Genomic DNA, 19,761 nt, shown 5'->3' on the forward strand with positions numbered 1-19,761 from the left:
GCAGCCACGAATGCAACACTATCGCAGTTGGGGCATTCCTCGCCCAACTCTCTCCTAAAGGGACCCTCCATCCCTGCTCCTACTTCTCACAGAAATTCTCCCCCGCAGAAAGGAATTAAGGTATCGAGGATAAAGAACTTCTGGCCATAAAGCTGGCCTTTGAGGAATGGTGCCAATGGCTAGAAGTGGCACAACACACTATTATAGTCTACACAGACCATAAAAACTTAGAGTGTCTTCGTCACGCCCAGCAATTAAATGCCCGTCAGGCTTGCTGGTCCCTATTTTTCTTCCATTTCGACTTCGTGGTAAAGTACAAACCGGCCACGAAGAACATCAGAGGAGATGCCCTTTCATGATCCTTCAACCCTGAGGAGAACCTGGACCCTCCTGGATATGTGATTGATCATGCACAGATTCTGTTGGCTGCCTCCCACACCGTTCCTGCCAGAAAAACAGTGGTTCTCGCTAAGCTTCGACAACGCGTGCTGGAGTGGTCCTATGATTGTCGAGTAGCGGGCCACCCAGGCAGGACCTGAACCCTCGCTTTACTTAAGTGATACTATTGGTGGCCTCAGATGGACCGGGACATAAAGGCCTATGTGGATTCGTGCCCCACCTGCACTCGACAAAAGCCCTTGGTGGGGTGACCTTGGGGGCTGTTACAGCCGCTGCCAGCCCCCAAGGAACGCTGGACCCACCTGTCTACTGACTTTGTGGTAGATCTTCCCCTCTCTAGCGGCACCCACATCATTTGGGTCGTCATTGACCGCTTTTCCAAAATGGCCCATTTCACTGCACTCTCAGTCTTACCATCTGCCCCGGAGTTAGGTAAGCTATTCACCATGCACATATTTTGTCTCCATGGGCTGCCATGGCACATCACCTCAGATCGGGGTGTCCAGTTTACCTCCAAGTACTGGTGGGCCCTCTGTCACAAGTTCAATATCAACCTAAACTTTACCTCGGCTTACCACCCCCAGGCGAATGGACAAGTGGAACATGTGAACCAGACCCTCAAAACCTTTCTCTGGGCATTCATAAATAAAAGGCAAGACAATTGGGCCAGTTTTTGGGTCAGATTTTGACTGTCTGCTGCCCATACTGACCTTTGGCTTGTTCCCCGGATTTTGTCTGTCTGCTGCACGTCCTAACCTTTGGCCTGTTCCTTGGATTCGCCTATCGGCTGCCTACTCCTGACCTCAGCCTGTCTGGTTCTGCCTTTGCCTGTCATCCTCCTGGATTCATCGCTCAGAGACCCGCGCCTAAGTCCAGCCAGCCCCAGTACCCAAGGGCTCAACCTGCGGGGAACGAGGGTTGGTAGTGGTGAAGGTCCAGTGGGGGTCTCTGCACCACTCTGCTCCACCTGCCGATGATGGGGACCCACGGAGGGGACCTCCTTCCGCTGGTAGCATCAACCCCACCTTGGCCTAAGGGTCCAGACTGCAACACTTGTGATGCCCCCAGGCAGAGGCACATGTCTTATGAAGGTCCATAATGGACATGGTCCTTGGGCACCATGGGATAGCCAGAAATCAGATGTGGCCATGACGGGGCAAAATAAAAGGGGCACAAAATCAAATTCGATGGCGGAGGGCATCGATGGCCAGTGCGCACCGGAGCACCATCACCACAGGTGAATCAACCATGAAACGAAATTTACTAATAAACGAAGAAAACTTGGCTAGGGACGATATGAGAATGGACCAAGAGGGACCTGACATCAAACGCAGGCAAAAAGTCTGCAAGAAAGTGAAAGAAGAAAATGTTTTCCAAAAAGGCCAAGAAGAGCTCACTAACCACAATGCTGCAGCTCTACAGAAAAAGAGAGGCTGAAGAGGGACCCCCACGTGGACACGTGGTATAGGGTATGCTGGGCATGCCCAGTTCAGTAAGTCAAATTTCTAGAAACTTTGACATAAGTTTTTTGTGTCAGGGTTCCATCTGATGATGTCACCCATGTGTGAGGACTACCATCCTGCTTGTCCTTGGAGAAACAGTATGTGTGTGTGTATGATGCAATATATTGCACATACTGATATTACTATGCATTCTGATACATCTTCTAGATTCAAAGTAATAAACTGTTGAAAGGTTGGATTTTTTCTACTCATCTTGGGGACACTTACCTTGGGACCTGGATATCCTATGGGACCTTCAATGCCAGGATCACCCTATAAGAAAATAAGTAAATTTTAGTGAAATTAGAGTACTTTCCAGTTGCCTGATGTATAAGAATAATATGAGAACTCCAACACCTCACCTGCCGTCCTTTTTCTCCAGGGCTACCAGGCTCCCCAGCGTTACCCTTAGAACCCTGAAAAGAAGGCAAAAAAACCATCATCTTCAATACTATAGGAAAATCCATTGATAGTGTAATTTTGATATCAGGGCTGAGTTTGCAGTGCAAAATTCAGCCATCCTGAATCTCCTCCCAAGAGCGATTTCTGGAAGATTCATCTCCTCCCAAGAGTAATGTTTGCTCTCTGCATCTCCTAACAGTGATTCCTGTATACTTTCCCTGCTCCTGTTTGCATCATATCATCTGAAGAATGATTTCTGCTCCTTATATGTCCTCTTAACATCGATTCCCGTACAGTTCATCTCTTCTCAAAGGTGACCCTTCCCACCATGCATTTTCTCTCACAAGTGACTCCTGATGCTAAAATTCTTACAAAGAGTGACTCCTATACTGCCTACCTCCCTTCCAAAAGTAAATTCTGCTCACTGCACCATGCCTCAATTTCCAAGAGTGGCTCCTGAACCATCTTGACCCAAGAGTGACCCTCCACTTTATGTCCTCTTCTATTGACACCATTATCATATTTCATCTCCCAAGTTAAGCTCCTCCACTACTTTTTAGCAATGTGGTACCTTCTGTCCTCTATATCCTGCGGGACCAGGAGGGCCAGGAATCTCTAGACAGTTCAGCTTGTAACACTAAAAGAGAAGAAGAAGACATAAATAACAAGTGAAAATGAGGCCTATTAGTCAGCCATTAACAATAATTTTTTTCTGAACTCAGTAACTAGATTTAAAATACAGTCATACATTATGAAGCTAATATTAAGAAAAGCAGTGAACAGACAAAGTTATCTGGCAAAAGTTAGATAACTTGTGAACATTCAGTGGGACAAGTCTCCTATTAAATATACTCTCCTAAAGTTATTCAGGTAACATCACCCCTTTAACTTTCAAACCTAAACAGCCTAATCTAAATATACTATATCTGGTTAGGTTTAAAGTTATCGGGTACGTGTACCCAGATAACTTTTATCTTAACTGGATATATTGAAACTATAGCTGGTTAAGTGGAAGAAAAACAAAAATATTTTAAAATCCTTGCAGATTTGCAGGCATGATCATCCCTCCTCCCACCCACTAAGAACATAAGAAGTGCCATGCTGCGGCAGATCAAGGTCCATTAAGCCCAGCATCCTGTCTCCGGCAGTGGCCAATCTGGATCACCAGTACCTGTCAGATCCCCAATAGTTGATCTATTTATTGTATCTCACTCCCAGGAACAAGCACTGTTTATGGACTTTTCCTTCCGGGACTTATTCAATCCTCTTTTCTTTTGGTCAAAGTAATGCCCACATCCTCTGGCAACAGATTCCATAGCTTGACAGTGCACTCAGTAAAAAAATATTTCCTATGATTTGTTTTAAATCTGTGTCCTCTAGTCCTAGTGTTGTTTGAAATGGTAAAAAACCATTCCCTATTTACCCATTCCATCCCACTCACGATTTTATACATTTGAACCATATCTCCTCTCAGTCATCTCTTTTCCAAGCTTAAGATCTCTAACCTATTTAGCCTTTCTCCAGAGGGAGCATTTCAAAGCCCTTTTTCATTTTTTTTTGTTCTTCTCTGTACTGTTTCTATGTCTATGTCTTTTCTGAGATGGGGCACCGAGAACTGCACACTACTGCACACACTATACACGGGTATTATTATATTCTCAGATTTGTTATCTATTCCTTTCCCAATAATTCTTAACATTCTATTTGCCTTTTTGACCTCTGCCACATGATGAGCTGAAGATTTCAAGGTATTGTTCACAAGAACGCCGATGCCCTTTTCCTGAGTGGTGATTCCTAACACAAAACGTAGCATTGTATACTTGTAGCTGGGATTATTTTTCCCTACATATATTACTTTGAACTTGCCCACATTAAATTACATGTAGAAATATAGAAACATAGAAGTGACAGCAGAAAAGGACCAAATGATCCACCCAGTCTGCCACTTAGAAGCCCAGTCTCCTAATCTCATAAAGTCCTTCTGCAGTTCTTCACAATCCGCTGCCTTTTTTTTTAAAATCTGCAAATTTGTTCATCTCATTTGTTGTTCCTTTCTCCAGATAATTTATGAATATGCTAATACAGATCCCTGGGGCATTCCATTAACAGCCTTTCTCAATTTGGAAAACTGACTATTTAGTCCTACCCAGAGGCGTACTAAGGGGGGGGGGGGGGGCGAGGGGAGCAGTCTGCCATGGGTGGCAACAGGGAGAGGGGTGCCATTGCCACCAGCAGGAAGGTCCTGCAGCGGCACGGAACAGTGATGTTGCAGGGGAAAACCCGCCAGCAAAAGCAAGGACCTGCAGTGGCAGAGGCCAGCGGTGCCACCAGCATTTCCTGGAGATGGTGTGATGGCAAAAAACAAGCCCAGCGTTGCTGCTGGCGCTCCAGAAGCTGGTGGCAGAAGAAGGGGCTCTGCGGTGCTGCCGGTGGCCGAAGAAGGAAGAGACTGGTCCTGTGAGAATAATTGCCAGTGTATGAGGGTATGTATGTGTGTGTATGTGTGTGTGTGTGTGTGTGTGTGTGTGCATAGGTGAGGTAGGAATTGTGTGTGAGAGATACAGAGGAAGCATGCATGTGTGTGAAAGAGATGGAAGAAACTTGTATGTCTGTCTCTTTCACTCTTACACACACTGAAGCTCCCTCTATCTCTCACCAAGCGTGTATGTGTGAGAGAAATAGAGAAAGTGTGTGTGTGATGGAGGAAACTTGTGTGTCTGTCTCTTTCACTCATACACACACTCAAGCTCCCTCTGTGTCTCACCAAGCATGTATGTGTGTATATGAGAGAGAGGGAACATATTGTGTGTGTGTGTGTGTGTGCATGCATGCTCCCAGTGTGCAACAATCTTAGGTGTGCTGTCTCTTTAAGAGCGGTATAGCAGGCTGGTACCAAGCGTATGACAGCAGTTTTCTCATCCTACTAGCACAAGACAGGGAAATCTGCTCTGGTGCAATGCCTAAAAGTTATTATTTGTTTGCAATTAAGGTATGCAGCCCTTCATATCTTCTGCTACTAGAAGCTAAGTTGAAACTGGTTCTAATTGTTTTTGAGAATATGAGATTCAAGTTATCCACCAGTATTTTATGTTCCTATGTCAGTGCAGGCTGTTAGGATTTGAAGTCATGCAAATTACTATTATACTGCATTTAACAAGTAACGTATTTAGGGGTAGATTTTAAAATGTGCGCGCAGGCGTACATTTGCACACGCTACCCGGCGCGTACACATGTACGCCTGATTTTATAACATGCGTGCGCAGGCGCGTGCATGTTATAAAATCGGGGGTCAGCGCGCGCAAGGGGGTGTACAATTGTGCACCTTGCGCGAGCTGAGCCGCGCTGCCTTCCCCCGTTCCCTTCCCCCTAGCCTGACCTTCCCACCCCTTCCCGTAACCTTTCACCCCCCTAGCCGTACTCTCACCCCCCCCCCCCCAGCAGCCTGCTGGCACGCAATCCTCTGACACAGCAGCAATGGCCGCTGTGTCTGAGGCCTCTGACCCCGCCCCGGACTGCCCCCAGACCGCTCTGTCCCTCCCCCACCCCAGGATCGCCCCTTTAGTAAAGCCCTGGGACTTACCACATCCCTGGGCTTTACGCATGTCGCCGGGCCTTTTAAAATAAGCCCGGCGCACGTACCCCCCTCCCCCCCTACACGCATAGGGCTTTTAAAATCCGGCCCTTAATATTTCAAATGATATTAAGATTCATTAAGGTTCATAATCAGTAAACTGGTGTGCTACAATTGGCCAGATAACTTGTCCTGGATATTCAGCTGGAAGCTCCAGCAGTGGACATGTGAATACCTCGCTCCTGGCTAGGGATTTCGTGGTCCAGGAAGGACCTGTGGAGGGAAGTCTGAGGGGAGGGATCAAGATTTACAGAAGTTTTGGGTCAGTGGGGAGGACAGGAGAGAGCCAACATTTAAATTAAAAACTGAGGAGGGTGGGACGGGAATTTAGACCTGTGGATTTTATCTTTTTTTTTAACGCAGGGTTGGGGGATGGGATGAGGGATACATGGCCTGGCAGGGCTATGTATGAGATCTTGGGGAGGGGAGTGGAAATCAGGCCACAGGTTCAAAAGGCCCTTTTTTAAAAAAAAATTTAACAGTGTCATTTAATTGGATATCTTTGAAGATATTCTGTTAAGTAGCAGCTTATCAAGCCATATAAGGCCAGATAACTTTAGACCTGCCCTAAAACAGGTCAGAAGACAGCCGGTTAGAAGTAAAAATCATTTAAGTTTGCTGGATAACTTAGGCCTGCCCTGCAACACCCATGGAGCACCTGTTATTTATCCGACAAAATTATAGCTATAATTTAGCCGGATAAGTGGCCCGATATTTTAAAAGTTGTCATTAATTACATCCTTTGTCTAACAAAAGTTAAAATCATCAAGAACAATCACTAAACACGAAGGCAGATATTAACTTGAAGGAAACATGCTTCTGACTTTTAGATAAAGAGATCATATCTCTAATCCCTTTTTCTCTTGATTGCATCACTGAACCATCTCACAATCCTGGATTTGGGACTGGACCAGAAAGTCTCCAATTTTTTTTATTCTGTGGTTAGAGGTGGGTTTAAGTTTAACTACCCATTAAAGTTAAAATGAAAATAAATGGGTGAATTTTCAAAGGAGTTACACGTGTAAATGTAACATACAATCTTAGCAATTTTTAAAAGCCTTTTTCGCGTGTATGTACCTATGGACAATTCAATGGCATATATTGTACCAATTTTCAAAAGCCCACTTATACAGGTAAAGTGCATTTACACATATAAAGCCCAGTTTCATGCATGTAAATTCTTTTGAAAATTACCACAAAAGTTAACTTCTATTGCAAACTTATATCTTTGCATTCAGTGCACATTTTTTTATTTCTTTAAAATTCATTAATTTATTTTATTGGAAGTAAATTAAAAATTTACCAAGGTTGTAAAAAATAAACTTTAAAGAAATTAGTGTTGCTTTTTACCGCAGTCTTACTACACTGACCCTATAGACTGCATACACCAGTAATAAAGGCCAGGAGAGATAGGCCACTGTTTATGATTAGAGAAGTTTGTCACAAGCTGCAAACCAGGCACTGAATGTAATTGTTGAAAGATCATGAGGCGAGTATTTTTTAAAGACATTTATCCAGGTAAAATGGTCTGACTAAAAATTGTCCTATTCAAATGCAGCTAAAAATATGTGTTGGCTCCATAGCATGTGAACCTTTAATTGCAGGAAAAAAAGGCATTCCTATGGGCATGTTTAGTTTAGGAGAGAAAAATCCTTTGTATATTTGATTTCCAAATGTCTGCATGTTACTTTGCTCTCAATCCACCACTTGCAGAAACAGCACGTGCAAAGTGCACAGAGGCATTCAAAGCACTATCGCTGTATTTGCTAATTTTCAAAAAGAAACAATTTGTGTAGTTTCTCTCTCAAAATGTATTTAAAATACACAGAAAAAAACCACCTGTCTAGTTTGCAAGTGTAAGGGCTGTTTGAAAATCAAACTCTGTCAGGTCCATATTCAGTATGTTGGCAAATGGACAAGTTGTCTGACTAAAGTTAGCAAGGTAACGTGTCATGGATGCTCAGCAGGACAAGTCTCCGACTGAATGCACTCACCTAAAGTCATCCGGCTAACTTTAGCTGAATAACTTTAAATTTAATCTAGAATATAGCCAGGTACCTAAAAAAAAAAAGAATTGTTTCTGGGCCTTCGGGCCTGAGCCCTTAGACCCCCACCACCCTCCCTAAAATATTTAAATGTACTGTGGGCTAGAACCTGCTCCCCTTCCTAACCCCCTAACCAGCAACATTAAAAAAAATGACATGATAGCGCGAATACCCCGGGAGAAGTGCCCGGCGCTGGCATCGATGAGGAGCAAACATTGACGCAGCAGGGCCTAAACATCTCGTTGAGCCCCGGGGCTCCCTTTAAGCCTTTACCTCCCTGTCTTGCTCTAACCCCGGATTTGGGAATGAAAGCTCGACCAGAGATGTCGGACTTTTCAGACCCCCATCGAGGGAAATTCGAGGGGAGATGAAGCGAGCCAAAAAGCCAGAGGAGAAGGGAAACCTCTGACTTCAACACCAGAGGAGGGCAAGGACCGAGCGGAGGCCCCGATTGAGAGGCAAGGACTTCGTTCGGAGGGAACAGTGAGTTATAAAGTCTTCTCAAGCGATTCACAAATGCCTATAATAACTCTGGAAAGTGTATGGGGAGTCCTTATGGAATTAAAAGTATCTATTGAGACTCTAAATAAAACTCTGTTAGAAACACAGAATCGTGTTTCTCAGATAGATCCGGTATTGACTGTGCACAAAGAAAAATTTTAATGTCTTGAAATTCGGGTGGCTCAAGTGGAGAAAGCCCAGATAGGGCTGGTACATGGTGAAACTGCAAATACTCGGAAAATTGAGACTTTAGAAAATCAAACTAGATATAATAATCTTAGAATACTCAATTTCCCAAGTGTAAGACTAATATCCTCCTATGAGCTGTATAAGAAATATTTAATGGAAGTTTTGATGTTAACATCAGAGGAGATACCAATAATGGAAAAAAATTTTCTTTGTGATGCAAGGAAAAACAGAGAGTGAAGATCAAGAAAAAAGAGGTTTTCAACAGCAAGAGATGGATAATATTACAGCTTTCCTTGAACAAAGTATGTCTGAACAAATTGAACATCGAGGGACTCTATGCGTGAAATTTGTTCACGCAGTAGGCGGAGATAAAATATTAAAACTGTCTCTTAGAAATAGAGACAAGTTGTTTTTGGGACAAAAAATATGGACATACCTTGTTATAACCTTGTTATAACCTTGTTATGCCAAAAAGAGAGATCATATCACCCCAATTCTCCACCATCTCCACTGGCTTCCAATTAAATACAGGATCCAGTTCAAGTCTTTAATGATGATACATAAGGCCTTACACAACATCGCACCTCTCAACCTAACATTCCAAATTCAATTACACACATCTGTGAAACCAACCAGAAGCGCCTATCAGAACAGACTAATCACACAACCTATGAAATCCGTTCTGAGGAAACGTGCATTATCCACAGCAGGCCCTTCACTTTGGAACTCGCTCCCTCCAGACCTTCGTTTAGAACCATGCCACTCTACATTTAAAGGGAAACTTAAGACTTGGCTTTTCAAACAAGCTTTCCCCTAGAGCCAAGAACACGAAGAAAAGTCTTTTCAAGCCCACAACGAGTTATTCAGATCTATTTTTTCTTCCTTTGTTAATCAGAAATTTACACATGCTGACCTCAATGTAAAACTTATTACTTTGTTTTTGTTCAATGTAAAACTTCTTTTATTCTGTTCTATGTAAACCGCTATTTGTAGCGATAGTTACTGTTCTTTGTGAACCGGGGTGATATGTATATTATACAGGAACCTCCGGTATATAAATTAATTTAAATAAAATAAATAAATAACAAAAGCTACACAAATACGCAGAAAAACATTTCTTCAGATGTGCCAAGAGGCAAAAAACCTCAGAGCACAGATTATGATTTATTACCCCAGTAAATGTGTAGTAAAATTCCAGAACGATAGGTTTGTGTTTTTAGAGCCGCTTGAGTTGCACAAATTTCTTGATGCAAAATTACCTGTAGTTCACTGAGACCTGTTTTTGGGATTATGATTATAAGCGCTACATAACCTACTTAATGCCTATGTTTTATTTATGCTTCAAATATTGCTCAATTGTATATCATCTTGGATCTCCCAATACTTTATAACAGGGGTTTGCTTTTTTGTTAGGTTGTACATTTAGTAACATATTGCATGAAAAAAAATTTTCCTATTGGTTTGAATTATAGTACAGCCTGGGTATTACTATCAGTAATATATTATTTGTACCTAATCTGTGGCATGCGGGTTTTGCTGTCTATGTTTGTTTAAATGCATTAAAAATAAAAAAAATGGCATGGATCATAAGTTGGCCCCCCTACATGATATAACATAAAAATTCACTGCATGCCATCCACCCTCAAGCTCAGTTCCTCTCTCCCTCCCGACTCTCCCAAATCCTAGCCAGGAACACAGTGCTGATTTACCCACTCCTGGCCACTTCCAGCGAGCAGCATTACTGTCAGAGGTCCAGGAAGGTGGAGTTGAGGTTATGAGTGGGGGCTCGGAGAATTTCTCTGTTGTATCATTGAGGGAGCAGGGATCCGACCTCTGGTCACTGTGACCTACATTTTTTTACATTTTTTATTTTGGTACTTAGGACAGTAGGGAAGATGATCAGGTGCTGCCCCATGGTAACTTTAAGTATTATAGGAGGGGAGGCTGGGGGATCAGGTTTGAATACCCAGAAGTTTATTTTAAATATATTTAACCAGTTATATTCTAAATATAGCCAATTAAGTACTAAGTTATCCAAGTGCACACAACCAGATACATTTAGGACTGCTTTGGATAATTCTGAATATTGGTTAAGTTAGTAAAAAAAAACATAGCTCTGCCCCAGAACATGCCTGCACAGTCTCTTTGTTTTTTATCTGACTTTAACTAGATGTTGACTTATTTGGCTAAAACTTGGCTGGTCATTGGGGGAATCATATTTAAACCCCAGGTTTGTCTGGCTAAGTTTGAGACTAAAGCTGGACAAATCCATTGAATATTGATCTCTATATGAATAAAACGTTCAGATCAATGTATTATCTTGACCGTTGTCTTTCATGTGAGCTATTGCCTTTTGCATTTTCAGTCTTCTGATTTTTGAAATAATTAGAAACCCTGTTATACATGTAAGAAATGTAACTGCTATTTTGCAATACAATTTATATGGAAATTAGGTAATTTATATGTGCTAGTACTTACCTCTTCAAATGCTTTATGTTTCTGTAAAAAACAAAATAGAAAAAAAATAATCAGACACCATATTTGAAACATTCCTGCCCTCCTCCTCTCAGATTAGCTGAGTTTTGTGTGCTGTCTTTCCTAGGGTTACTAGATGGCTCTAGGTCATCAGGCACAGGTTGAGACAGTCCTGGTTTTGCCCCATTGCATGCACAGAGATGTGGTGTGGCTCCATCTATGGTTATATTCAAGGTCAGCTTAAAGATCCACTTCTGAGATTTCTTTTAAATCCTAAAATCCTGACTCACTCATGTTAAAAGATTTTTATTCTAATACATAAGTGATGACTAGAAATTAGGACAGTAACATTCAAACCAGCTCACAGCTTTACATTATCACATGTGCACCAGTGTATGCCCAGGGACATTGCCATTTTATAACATGTGTGCATGTTATAAAATAGCCTGGGCATGTGCACACGTGCATGCAATTTTTAATTGCCACATTCATAGGTGCACAAATCCTGCTTCTCCTGCATAAATTGGGGGATTTTATAAGGGGCACGCACCCACGCCAATGAGAATTTCACCAGTTCGTTCACCAGTTCACTCAGTTAAGAGCTAGGTCCTCCAAACCCCCTCTAGTTTAATAGCCTACACCCCCCCTCCCCCCGACCCCGTTACTCCAGACCCTTAAAATCCCTCATGGATGGCTAGATTTTGTTTTTCTTTTTTACTCATACCTCCTTCATAGCAGAAGTAAACTTATGCAGCACTTGACCTAGGCATGTGCCCAGGCATGTAAGTATTTATGCACACATCTCTTGGCTCCATCTCAAAACACCCACACCCTGCTTAGACCCTGCCCAGACTCTGCCTCTTTTTCAGTTCGAATGAGATATGCACACTGCCAGAGATACGCTCACATTTTGGTGGCTTTTAAAATTTGGTGGGCATGCACCAGCCCAAATTGTGCATGCATCCCCTAATTGATGCCTGCATCTGGATTTTAAAATTCCACTTTTATTTGTCTTGTCTGTGTGTCTCAACTGTATTGTAAACTTAATAGAGCAGGAACTTTCTTTTTTATGTTTCTGAACAGCATTGGGTATGCTTATAGTGCTAAAGAAATGATAGTAGTAGTAGTAGTAGTAGTAGTAGTAGTAGTCCTGTCTTTATTTTGTGACAGTGGGCATGCCTGATAAGTCTGCAGGAGAAAAGTAAGATATTCATGTTCTAAAATTTATGAATCCTGGGTTTATACCTTGAATAAGTCAGAGCATCCTCTAATCCCTCCCTAGCAAAGGCTATGACTCCCATCTTCCCTATCTTTTTCGTTACTTTGGATTACTTTTATTTCAATATTCCTGTGCAATGCTTTTTTTCATTTATAGTCATGCACTATATGATTTTTGTTTATTTTCAGTTTCCACTGGCTCTGTTTAGTTTGCTTTCTGTTAAGTGATCTTTTTTAGAAATGACTCCTCCATTAGGGAGAATCATTTATACCAGTCTAAATTAGGCCCGCTTTTCTTGAGGAAAGTTATGTTTGTTTGCAGTCTAGAATTTTCCTTTGTTGTTGTTGTTTTATACCAGGGGTGCGAACCTCCAGACCATGGGCTGGATCTGGTCTGTAACTCATTGTCATGCAACCATGCAAGACCTCCCTCCATAATGCTGCTGCACTCACTCCTTCTTCTGCCACTGCAGCTTGTTACCTTCTCCCCCAAATAGTTCATATCATTGGGAATACTTGTTCTACCAACGCCACTACAACTTGCAACTGCTTCTCCTCTTCCTCTTGCCCCTCCTCCAAAACAATGGAGGTTGATGCAAAGCCATCAAAGGAGGGGACTAAGAGGGAATAATAATCGGTCTAGTGCCCCCCCCCCCCCTCCCATTTCGTATCTATACTCACAAGTTCCAGGAGTAGACAGTAAATATCTTTGTCTCATGTAACTGTCACCTCCTGCATTTGCCTGATGGGAGTTATTAATATAGGAAGAACAATGAAATACAGACAGAAAGTCTGCAGCTGCAGAGTTGCCAAGTTACCCATTTCCAGGAGGGAGACTTTTGGACCTGTCATGGTTTTGAACTTACATCCCAAATCAGTGTGCTATTTGTAATCCCTGATTTTACCATTGAAATCAGTGCTGCAGGTGTCATAATGCAGGAGTAAGCAAACTTTTCAGAAATGCCCCCCTTCCATCACTGCAATTGATTGGGGCCCCTCAAGTTGGCTTATATCTTAAATAATATGCACCCACATACATACATACATGCAAACTAAGGGTATCCTGGATGTTTGAACCGGTGTCACATTTGTATACCAACCGTTCAGCTCATGAACCAGTTGCCAAGCCACCAGGGAGTTTGCTGCTAACCAGTCAGTCAAAGCCCCCAATTTGTTTCTTTTCAAATTGCTAAGAGGAGCAAGTATACACTGATATAAAGACACAGAGAGATACAGATACCCCATACCCAGATAAAGAACCCACACACAGAGAGACACAGACATGCATATCCATACACATGCCCAAACATACACACACACACTGCACTCAGACGGAGAGAGAGGCACAGATACACCACATCTACCACAGGATTCTCCTGGTGTACCCTGCGCTGCGGGCCACTACCAGACCTGTACATCTACAGCATCAACCTGAGTTGATTCTGCTCAAGAACTGTGTTTATTGCATTCCCCGCTCCTCGGGTTATGCATTATTCTTTTCTCCCTAATAAAGGCTCTCTCACAGCTGTATCCTACATTACTGAGACCATGCCTACCGATGGTGAGGCTCATGGGGCTCCTCCCTGTGGGTGGAGACGTCTTTCACCTCGGCCCGGGGTTCACAATTTCCTTCAAAACCATAACAGATTGCTAACTCCATGAACCCGGCTCAGTTCTCATCCCTTCAGGCCATCCCTGGACTGGCCCAACGTCTTGCCAAACAACAAAGGATACTAGAGATACTGGCTAACGCCTTTAATCAGCTGAACTCTCAACTGAATTCCACAGTAACTCCTGACAAGGCCATTTCCATTCCACAGATGACGCCTGTACGTCTTTCCGTGCCCTTGCCAGCACCTCCGCACTTTTCGCTTCAACCTACCTACTTTCCAGATGTAGTCTCCAAAACTTCGTATATCCTGTCTCTTTTAGATGGGAAAGCCCTGGCCTGGGCCTCACCTGTCTGGGAACACAATGACCCTATACTCAAGCACTTGTCGGGATTCATCTCACTCTTTCGTTCTGTATTCAACGATCCCGCCCGCAATATTGTTGCTGGGTCTGCTCTCCTGCACTTACAACAAGGTACCAAACCTTTAACTGATTATGTTATCAAGTTTAAAACCTTATCCTCGGAACTACATTGGGACCTGGGTTGCCTGCGAGCTAGAAAAAAAAGCCCAAACTCGCGTCGGAGTTGACGGCGTGGTGTCACATGCCATCACATGCGCGTGACGCTGGAGGGGGGCGGCTATGTGGACCGGGCTTTAATGTGCTACGTTCGCGTGACACACCTGCCCACTGCAGGCTGTGACACATTAACATGTCGCGACACTAGGGATGTGAATCGTTTTTTGACGATTTAAAAAAATCGTCAGATATTTTTTTAAATCGTCAAAAATCGTTAGAGTCGCGATACAATAGAAATCCCCCCGATTTATCGAGAAAAATCGTAAATCGGGGGGGGGGAGGGCGGGAAAACCGGCACACCAAAACAACCCCTAAACCCACCCGACCCTTTAAAACAAATCCCCCACCCTCCCGAACCCCCCCAAAATGTTTTAAATTACCTGGTGGTCCAGTGGGGGGGTCCCGGCGCGATCTCACGCTCTCGGGCCATCGGCGCCATTTTGGCTGCCACTAATATAAATGACGCCGATGGCCCGATAAAAAAAACCCCCACCCGACCCTTTAAAATGACCCCCTTAGCCTCCCCCACCCTCCCGACCCCCCCCCAAAAACCTTTTAAAATTACCTGGTGGTCCAGCGGGGGCGCGGGGAGCGATCTCCCGCTCTCGGGCCATCGGCTGCCACTAATAAAAATGGCGCCGATGGCCCTTTGCCCTTACCATGTGACAGGGTATCTGTGCCATTGGCCGGCCCCTGTCACATGGTAGGAGCACTGGATGGCCGGCGCTGGCCCCCCAAGGACTTTTGGCCAGCTTTGGGGGGCCTTCTGACCCCCCACAAGACTTGCCAAAAGTCCAGCGGGGGTCCAGGAGCAACCTCCTGCACTCGGGCCGTATTTCCAGTATTCAAAATGGCGCCCATGCTACCTTTGCCCTCACTATGTCACAGGGGCCGATGGCCGGCCCCTGTGACATAGTGAGGGCAAAGGCTAGCGGCTGCCAGAACTGAAAATGGCGCCGGCACTAGCTGGACCATCAGGTAATTTTAAAACCTTTTTTGGGGGTTCGGGAGGGTGGGGGAGGGTTTTTTGATTATCGGATCCGGCGCAGCCGATAATCAAAACTCAAATTGGGCTGGGCGATAAAAATTTTAAGATTTGGATCGGAACAGGAACCGATCAGATTCCGGTTCCGATTCACATCTCTACGTGACACACAGTTTGGAAAGCTCTGCTTTCTGGATTGTATATTTTCCCTTTTGGTTGGTCAAGCTGTTCAACCTGACCTTCTTGTAGCTGTTTTACTCCTTTTAATCCATTTTTGGGACTTCCACTTATGAGACTCTTGTGTGAACAGTGCACAGGGGATTGGGGCTTCCCTGTGTATGGTTAAATCAAAAGAAAGGAAGATTCAGACAATGTGCCACTCCTTCAGGGTTTGGACCTGCCTATGAACTGATGCAATAGTTTCAAGCTTCATTTATTTTTTCTGCCACCAACCATTTTGTTATTTGGAAGCAAGGAAGTTTTTCCACCCTTCCTGTCTCTTGTTCATTTTCCCTGTTTGGAGTCAAAGATTCTTGTTTTTCCACCTGGAGCAGAATGCCCTTGGTACCAGAGATTCAGTTTTCCATTATATAGGGAACAGGCATCTTTCACCTAAGAAGAGCCTGAGGAATAAAGATTTTGTTTTCATCTAAGAAGCGGAGTCCTGTCCCTGTCCCTTGGAGGGAATCTGCCCCCCTTCCCCCATACCTGTAACACCTGACAGCAGGACCAGAGAGAGACCTAGCCACACTTCATACTTAGGATACTGTTAAACAGTCTTGTAGTCATTTGGCCCACTATCTAGCAACAAAGTGATTATCACCTTACCAAATCTAGAAAAGCTAGTAAGAAGATAAAGAGTGTATGCCTAAGCAAGTGAATCTTCCCTCTCTCTTCATTGTTCCGTAAACAATAGCATCTGTGAATGTCATCAGACAAGTGGCTGTCTCAGTTGATAGATAGCAGGGCAGCAACCCCAGTGCTTCAAGAATCCATGGAAGAGTCAGCTAACCTCTTCACCTCCTCACAAACACTCTCTCTCACACACACATCTGCACATATATATGTACACTCTCTCTCTTTTTCTCCCTTTCTTTTTCTCTTCCATCAGGGGGACAGAGACTACATCTAGGAACCCAGACATGAACAAAGAAAGTATACTGCAGGAGTGGGAGAACTATGCAAACAGACCTTATCCCTACCACTCTGACCTGGCCCCACCTCTAGTCAGATCCCTCCCAAAACCAGCTTCATAATAAAATCAGAGAACTACAAGTTCATTCATGCAATGGGATAAAACCAAGACTGGGAAATCCTGCCCTGAAAAATAGATCCATTTACTAACCTTACTGTGACTTGTATCCTGTTAACTACTTACCATGGTCATAATAATTTTATCAATGGTGGCTTCATTGATCTCTGTCACATCAGTACTGGTGGAAATGCTGTAGCCATTTCGGTATAATTCATGGGGTAAGTTAGCTATCTCTTTAAGACCTTGTTCATTCAGATGGCTACTGGCAGCCACTGCAAACAGTTTAATGCCTGCATCGCGGGCTCTCTCTGCTTGGAATTTCATTCCCCCACAAGGGCTACCAGTTACATAACCATCTGTGATGACCACAGCAAAGTTGATAGCCTTGGTGCCAGCACTCTGGCTCAGGATCTGATCCGTCATACTGGAAATGGCGCAGTCAGTGAAAGTGCCTCTGCCAATATAATCCACCTTCTGAAGATTTGCAATGTACGTATTCTTGTCAGTAGTCAGTGGGCTGTAGATCTTCACCTCATCGGAGTAGTGAAGCCCCCCATACTTCCAGGAGATGGACACCTGGTTCTGGTAGGCCTCATTCTCCAGCTTACTGAGGAAGCGTGGAATGAAGAGCTTCATGTGGTCAAGCAGGCTCTTGATAGGCGGAATCTGTAGAATGATGCTCTCCGATGTGTCAATCACAAAATACACGTTAATAGGACAATCTGTTTTATCTGTGAGGAGACAAACGTAATCCAAGTGTCAGCAATAATCATTCACACATAGCGTTTTGAATTTTCAGCTTTTACTGAATTTCACTGATAAGTTATCAATTTTTTTTCATTAAAGGGAATCAGTTTTTGCTGATGAACACCCATATTTCAGTTTACTCAATATATTATTCAGGTATTTTTGTGAAATATCACAAGGCACTTTTTATTTACTGCAGCACTGAGTTAGAAGCTATTTTGAAATGTAAAACTCACTACAAATACATGAAAAAAATCAAACTTCGCACCATTTTTCTTTGAATTGTAGTAGACAGAATGTCACAATTACAGAGGAAACAGCACACAAGTAAGTTATAGAAGAGAATGCATTTTCTAGTCATATAAAGATTTATTGATTTTTATTTTATTTATAAACGATTTATAGACTGCAATATCAACATTTATATGGAGTGAACAAATCACATACATAAAAAAATTACACAAATAGTATATTCATGTCTTAACACTCAATAAATAACATTTTAAATATAAAACAATACAAAATAAACAAAAATATGACAGAAACAAACATAGTAAAACTTAGACAATTGGCTGCAAAGAATCAAAATGGGACACCCTCAAATGCACTAGTGAAAATATAAGCCTTTAATAATTTCTGAAATTGCATTAATGAGGTTTCAGCTTGCAGTTCAACCTGAAGGGCATTCCACTAGACTGGGTCCATAACACAAAACAGGCGAGACCTGGTACTGAAAGGAGATACCAGAAGTATTACTACTGTATTCAGCCAAATATGAATCCTGACTCCACAAGATGGACACTTACTTCACATAATGGACACTGACATGATTTCAGCAGAAATACAAAGATGAGGAACTTTGACCAGAATAATAATCTGTGACTAAGTTATCTGATCTGTCTATTTAACTAAGGAATACAGCTTCTATCTGCAAACATTGACTTAAGAAGCAGCCTAGGTGTATATGTCAGGGATAGATCCCAAATTGGCCTGGAAATGAGAACAGTCAATCAGAACGAGCTTATCAGGCAAGTGAACTGCTGCAACCAGGTCATCTCTCTAGTCCAAAGGACCAGCATCACGCATCCTTGTCAGGAGTTTATCACGTGGCAAGAGCAGTGACCCCTCCTCTGATGTGAAAGGGGAGCGAGCAGTCTGAAATGAAGGAGAGACCCCTTTTTCATGCTCCTGTTTGACTATGCATGAGCTCTTACATATGTATCTTCTGCCTATTAAAAGCAGAAAGGGAGAAAGTTCAGGAAGGCAGCCAGCTGAAGAAGTCCATGCATATTAGAAGATGACGACCCCTGAGACATCACCCCTGGTCCTCCCTGCGATGAATCAGAAGACTTTCCATGTCCTGGAAGGCTGCATATAAGAAAGTCTTGCCTGTTACCTGTCTGCTCTTGTTGAATCTGTCTTTTCTTCTCCATGGCTCAGTTAAGCCTCCTGAGCTCTTTTGCGGAGGTGGACCCTTGGCCCGAGGTGGAGTTGGCGCTACCCATGGGGGACCCCCTAAGGCTGGAACTAGGAGATGGTGGCGTCTCCCCTCGACACACATGGGGAGACACGACCGGGACCGGAGGAGGCCGCGGAGCTGCCGGAGGAGCCTGGGAGTGCAGCAGGAGCGCAAGCATGTAGTCGACTGCCTACCACTGCCAAGGAGGAAGGGCCAGGTCCGGGACGCGGGCGACAGGGGTGACTGGAGCCGGCTGCGGGCCTGCTGCAGCCCAGAAATGCAGCAATACCCCTTCCTTTACACCCCCCTCTTGGAGGTCTGGGTTTTCCCGGATGGGCTTGGTGGAACTGCTGAAGGAGCCCTTTATCCATGATGTTACAGGCTGATTCCCAGGAATTTTCTTCAGGACTGTACCCCTCCCAAGAGAGGAAGTACTCCAGATGTCCAGGACTTCTCGTACTCGGTAGCTCGTGTCAGTCTCTGAGACAATTTGTGAGGGTACTGGAGCCTTATGGGATGGCCAAGAAAGTACTAGGGCCTTGAGTAGCAAGTTGTGGAAAGAGTTGTGTGCTCCCAGCGTAGGTGGCAAACGGAGCTGATAGATCACTGGGCCAATGTGTCGAGCAACCGGGAAAGGCCCAATATACCTGGGAACGAACTGCTGCGAAGGGAGTTTAAATGAATATGGCGAGTGCTCAGCCATATTTTGTCACCAGGTTAAAATTCAGGAGCAGGTCTGCGAAGGGTGTCTGAGGATTTCTTG

The 19,761-nt window shown here is 43.7% G+C and overlaps 1 protein-coding gene across 2 annotated transcripts in view; it reads right to left on the reverse strand.

Moving 5' to 3' along the window:
* The window catches only part of COL6A2 (collagen type VI alpha 2 chain), a 132,479-nt gene that overhangs the window by 92,684 nt on the left and 20,034 nt on the right, over positions 1–19,761 (reverse strand). For both annotated transcript variants that reach the window (XM_029606734.1, XM_029606735.1), the window contains exons 3-7: positions 16,916–17,523; positions 11,148–11,168; positions 2,875–2,940; positions 2,264–2,317; positions 2,130–2,174 (exon numbers count right to left, since the gene is read on the reverse strand). In XM_029606734.1, coding sequence (XP_029462594.1) covers positions 2,130–2,174; positions 2,264–2,317; positions 2,875–2,940; positions 11,148–11,168; positions 16,916–17,523 — 794 coding nt within the window. The remainder of the gene's footprint in view (positions 1–2,129; positions 2,175–2,263; positions 2,318–2,874; positions 2,941–11,147; positions 11,169–16,915; positions 17,524–19,761) is intronic.

This window comes from Rhinatrema bivittatum, chromosome 6 (assembly GCF_901001135.1).
Source record: "Rhinatrema bivittatum chromosome 6, aRhiBiv1.1, whole genome shotgun sequence".
NCBI classification, from domain to species: Eukaryota; Metazoa; Chordata; class Amphibia; order Gymnophiona; family Rhinatrematidae; genus Rhinatrema; species Rhinatrema bivittatum.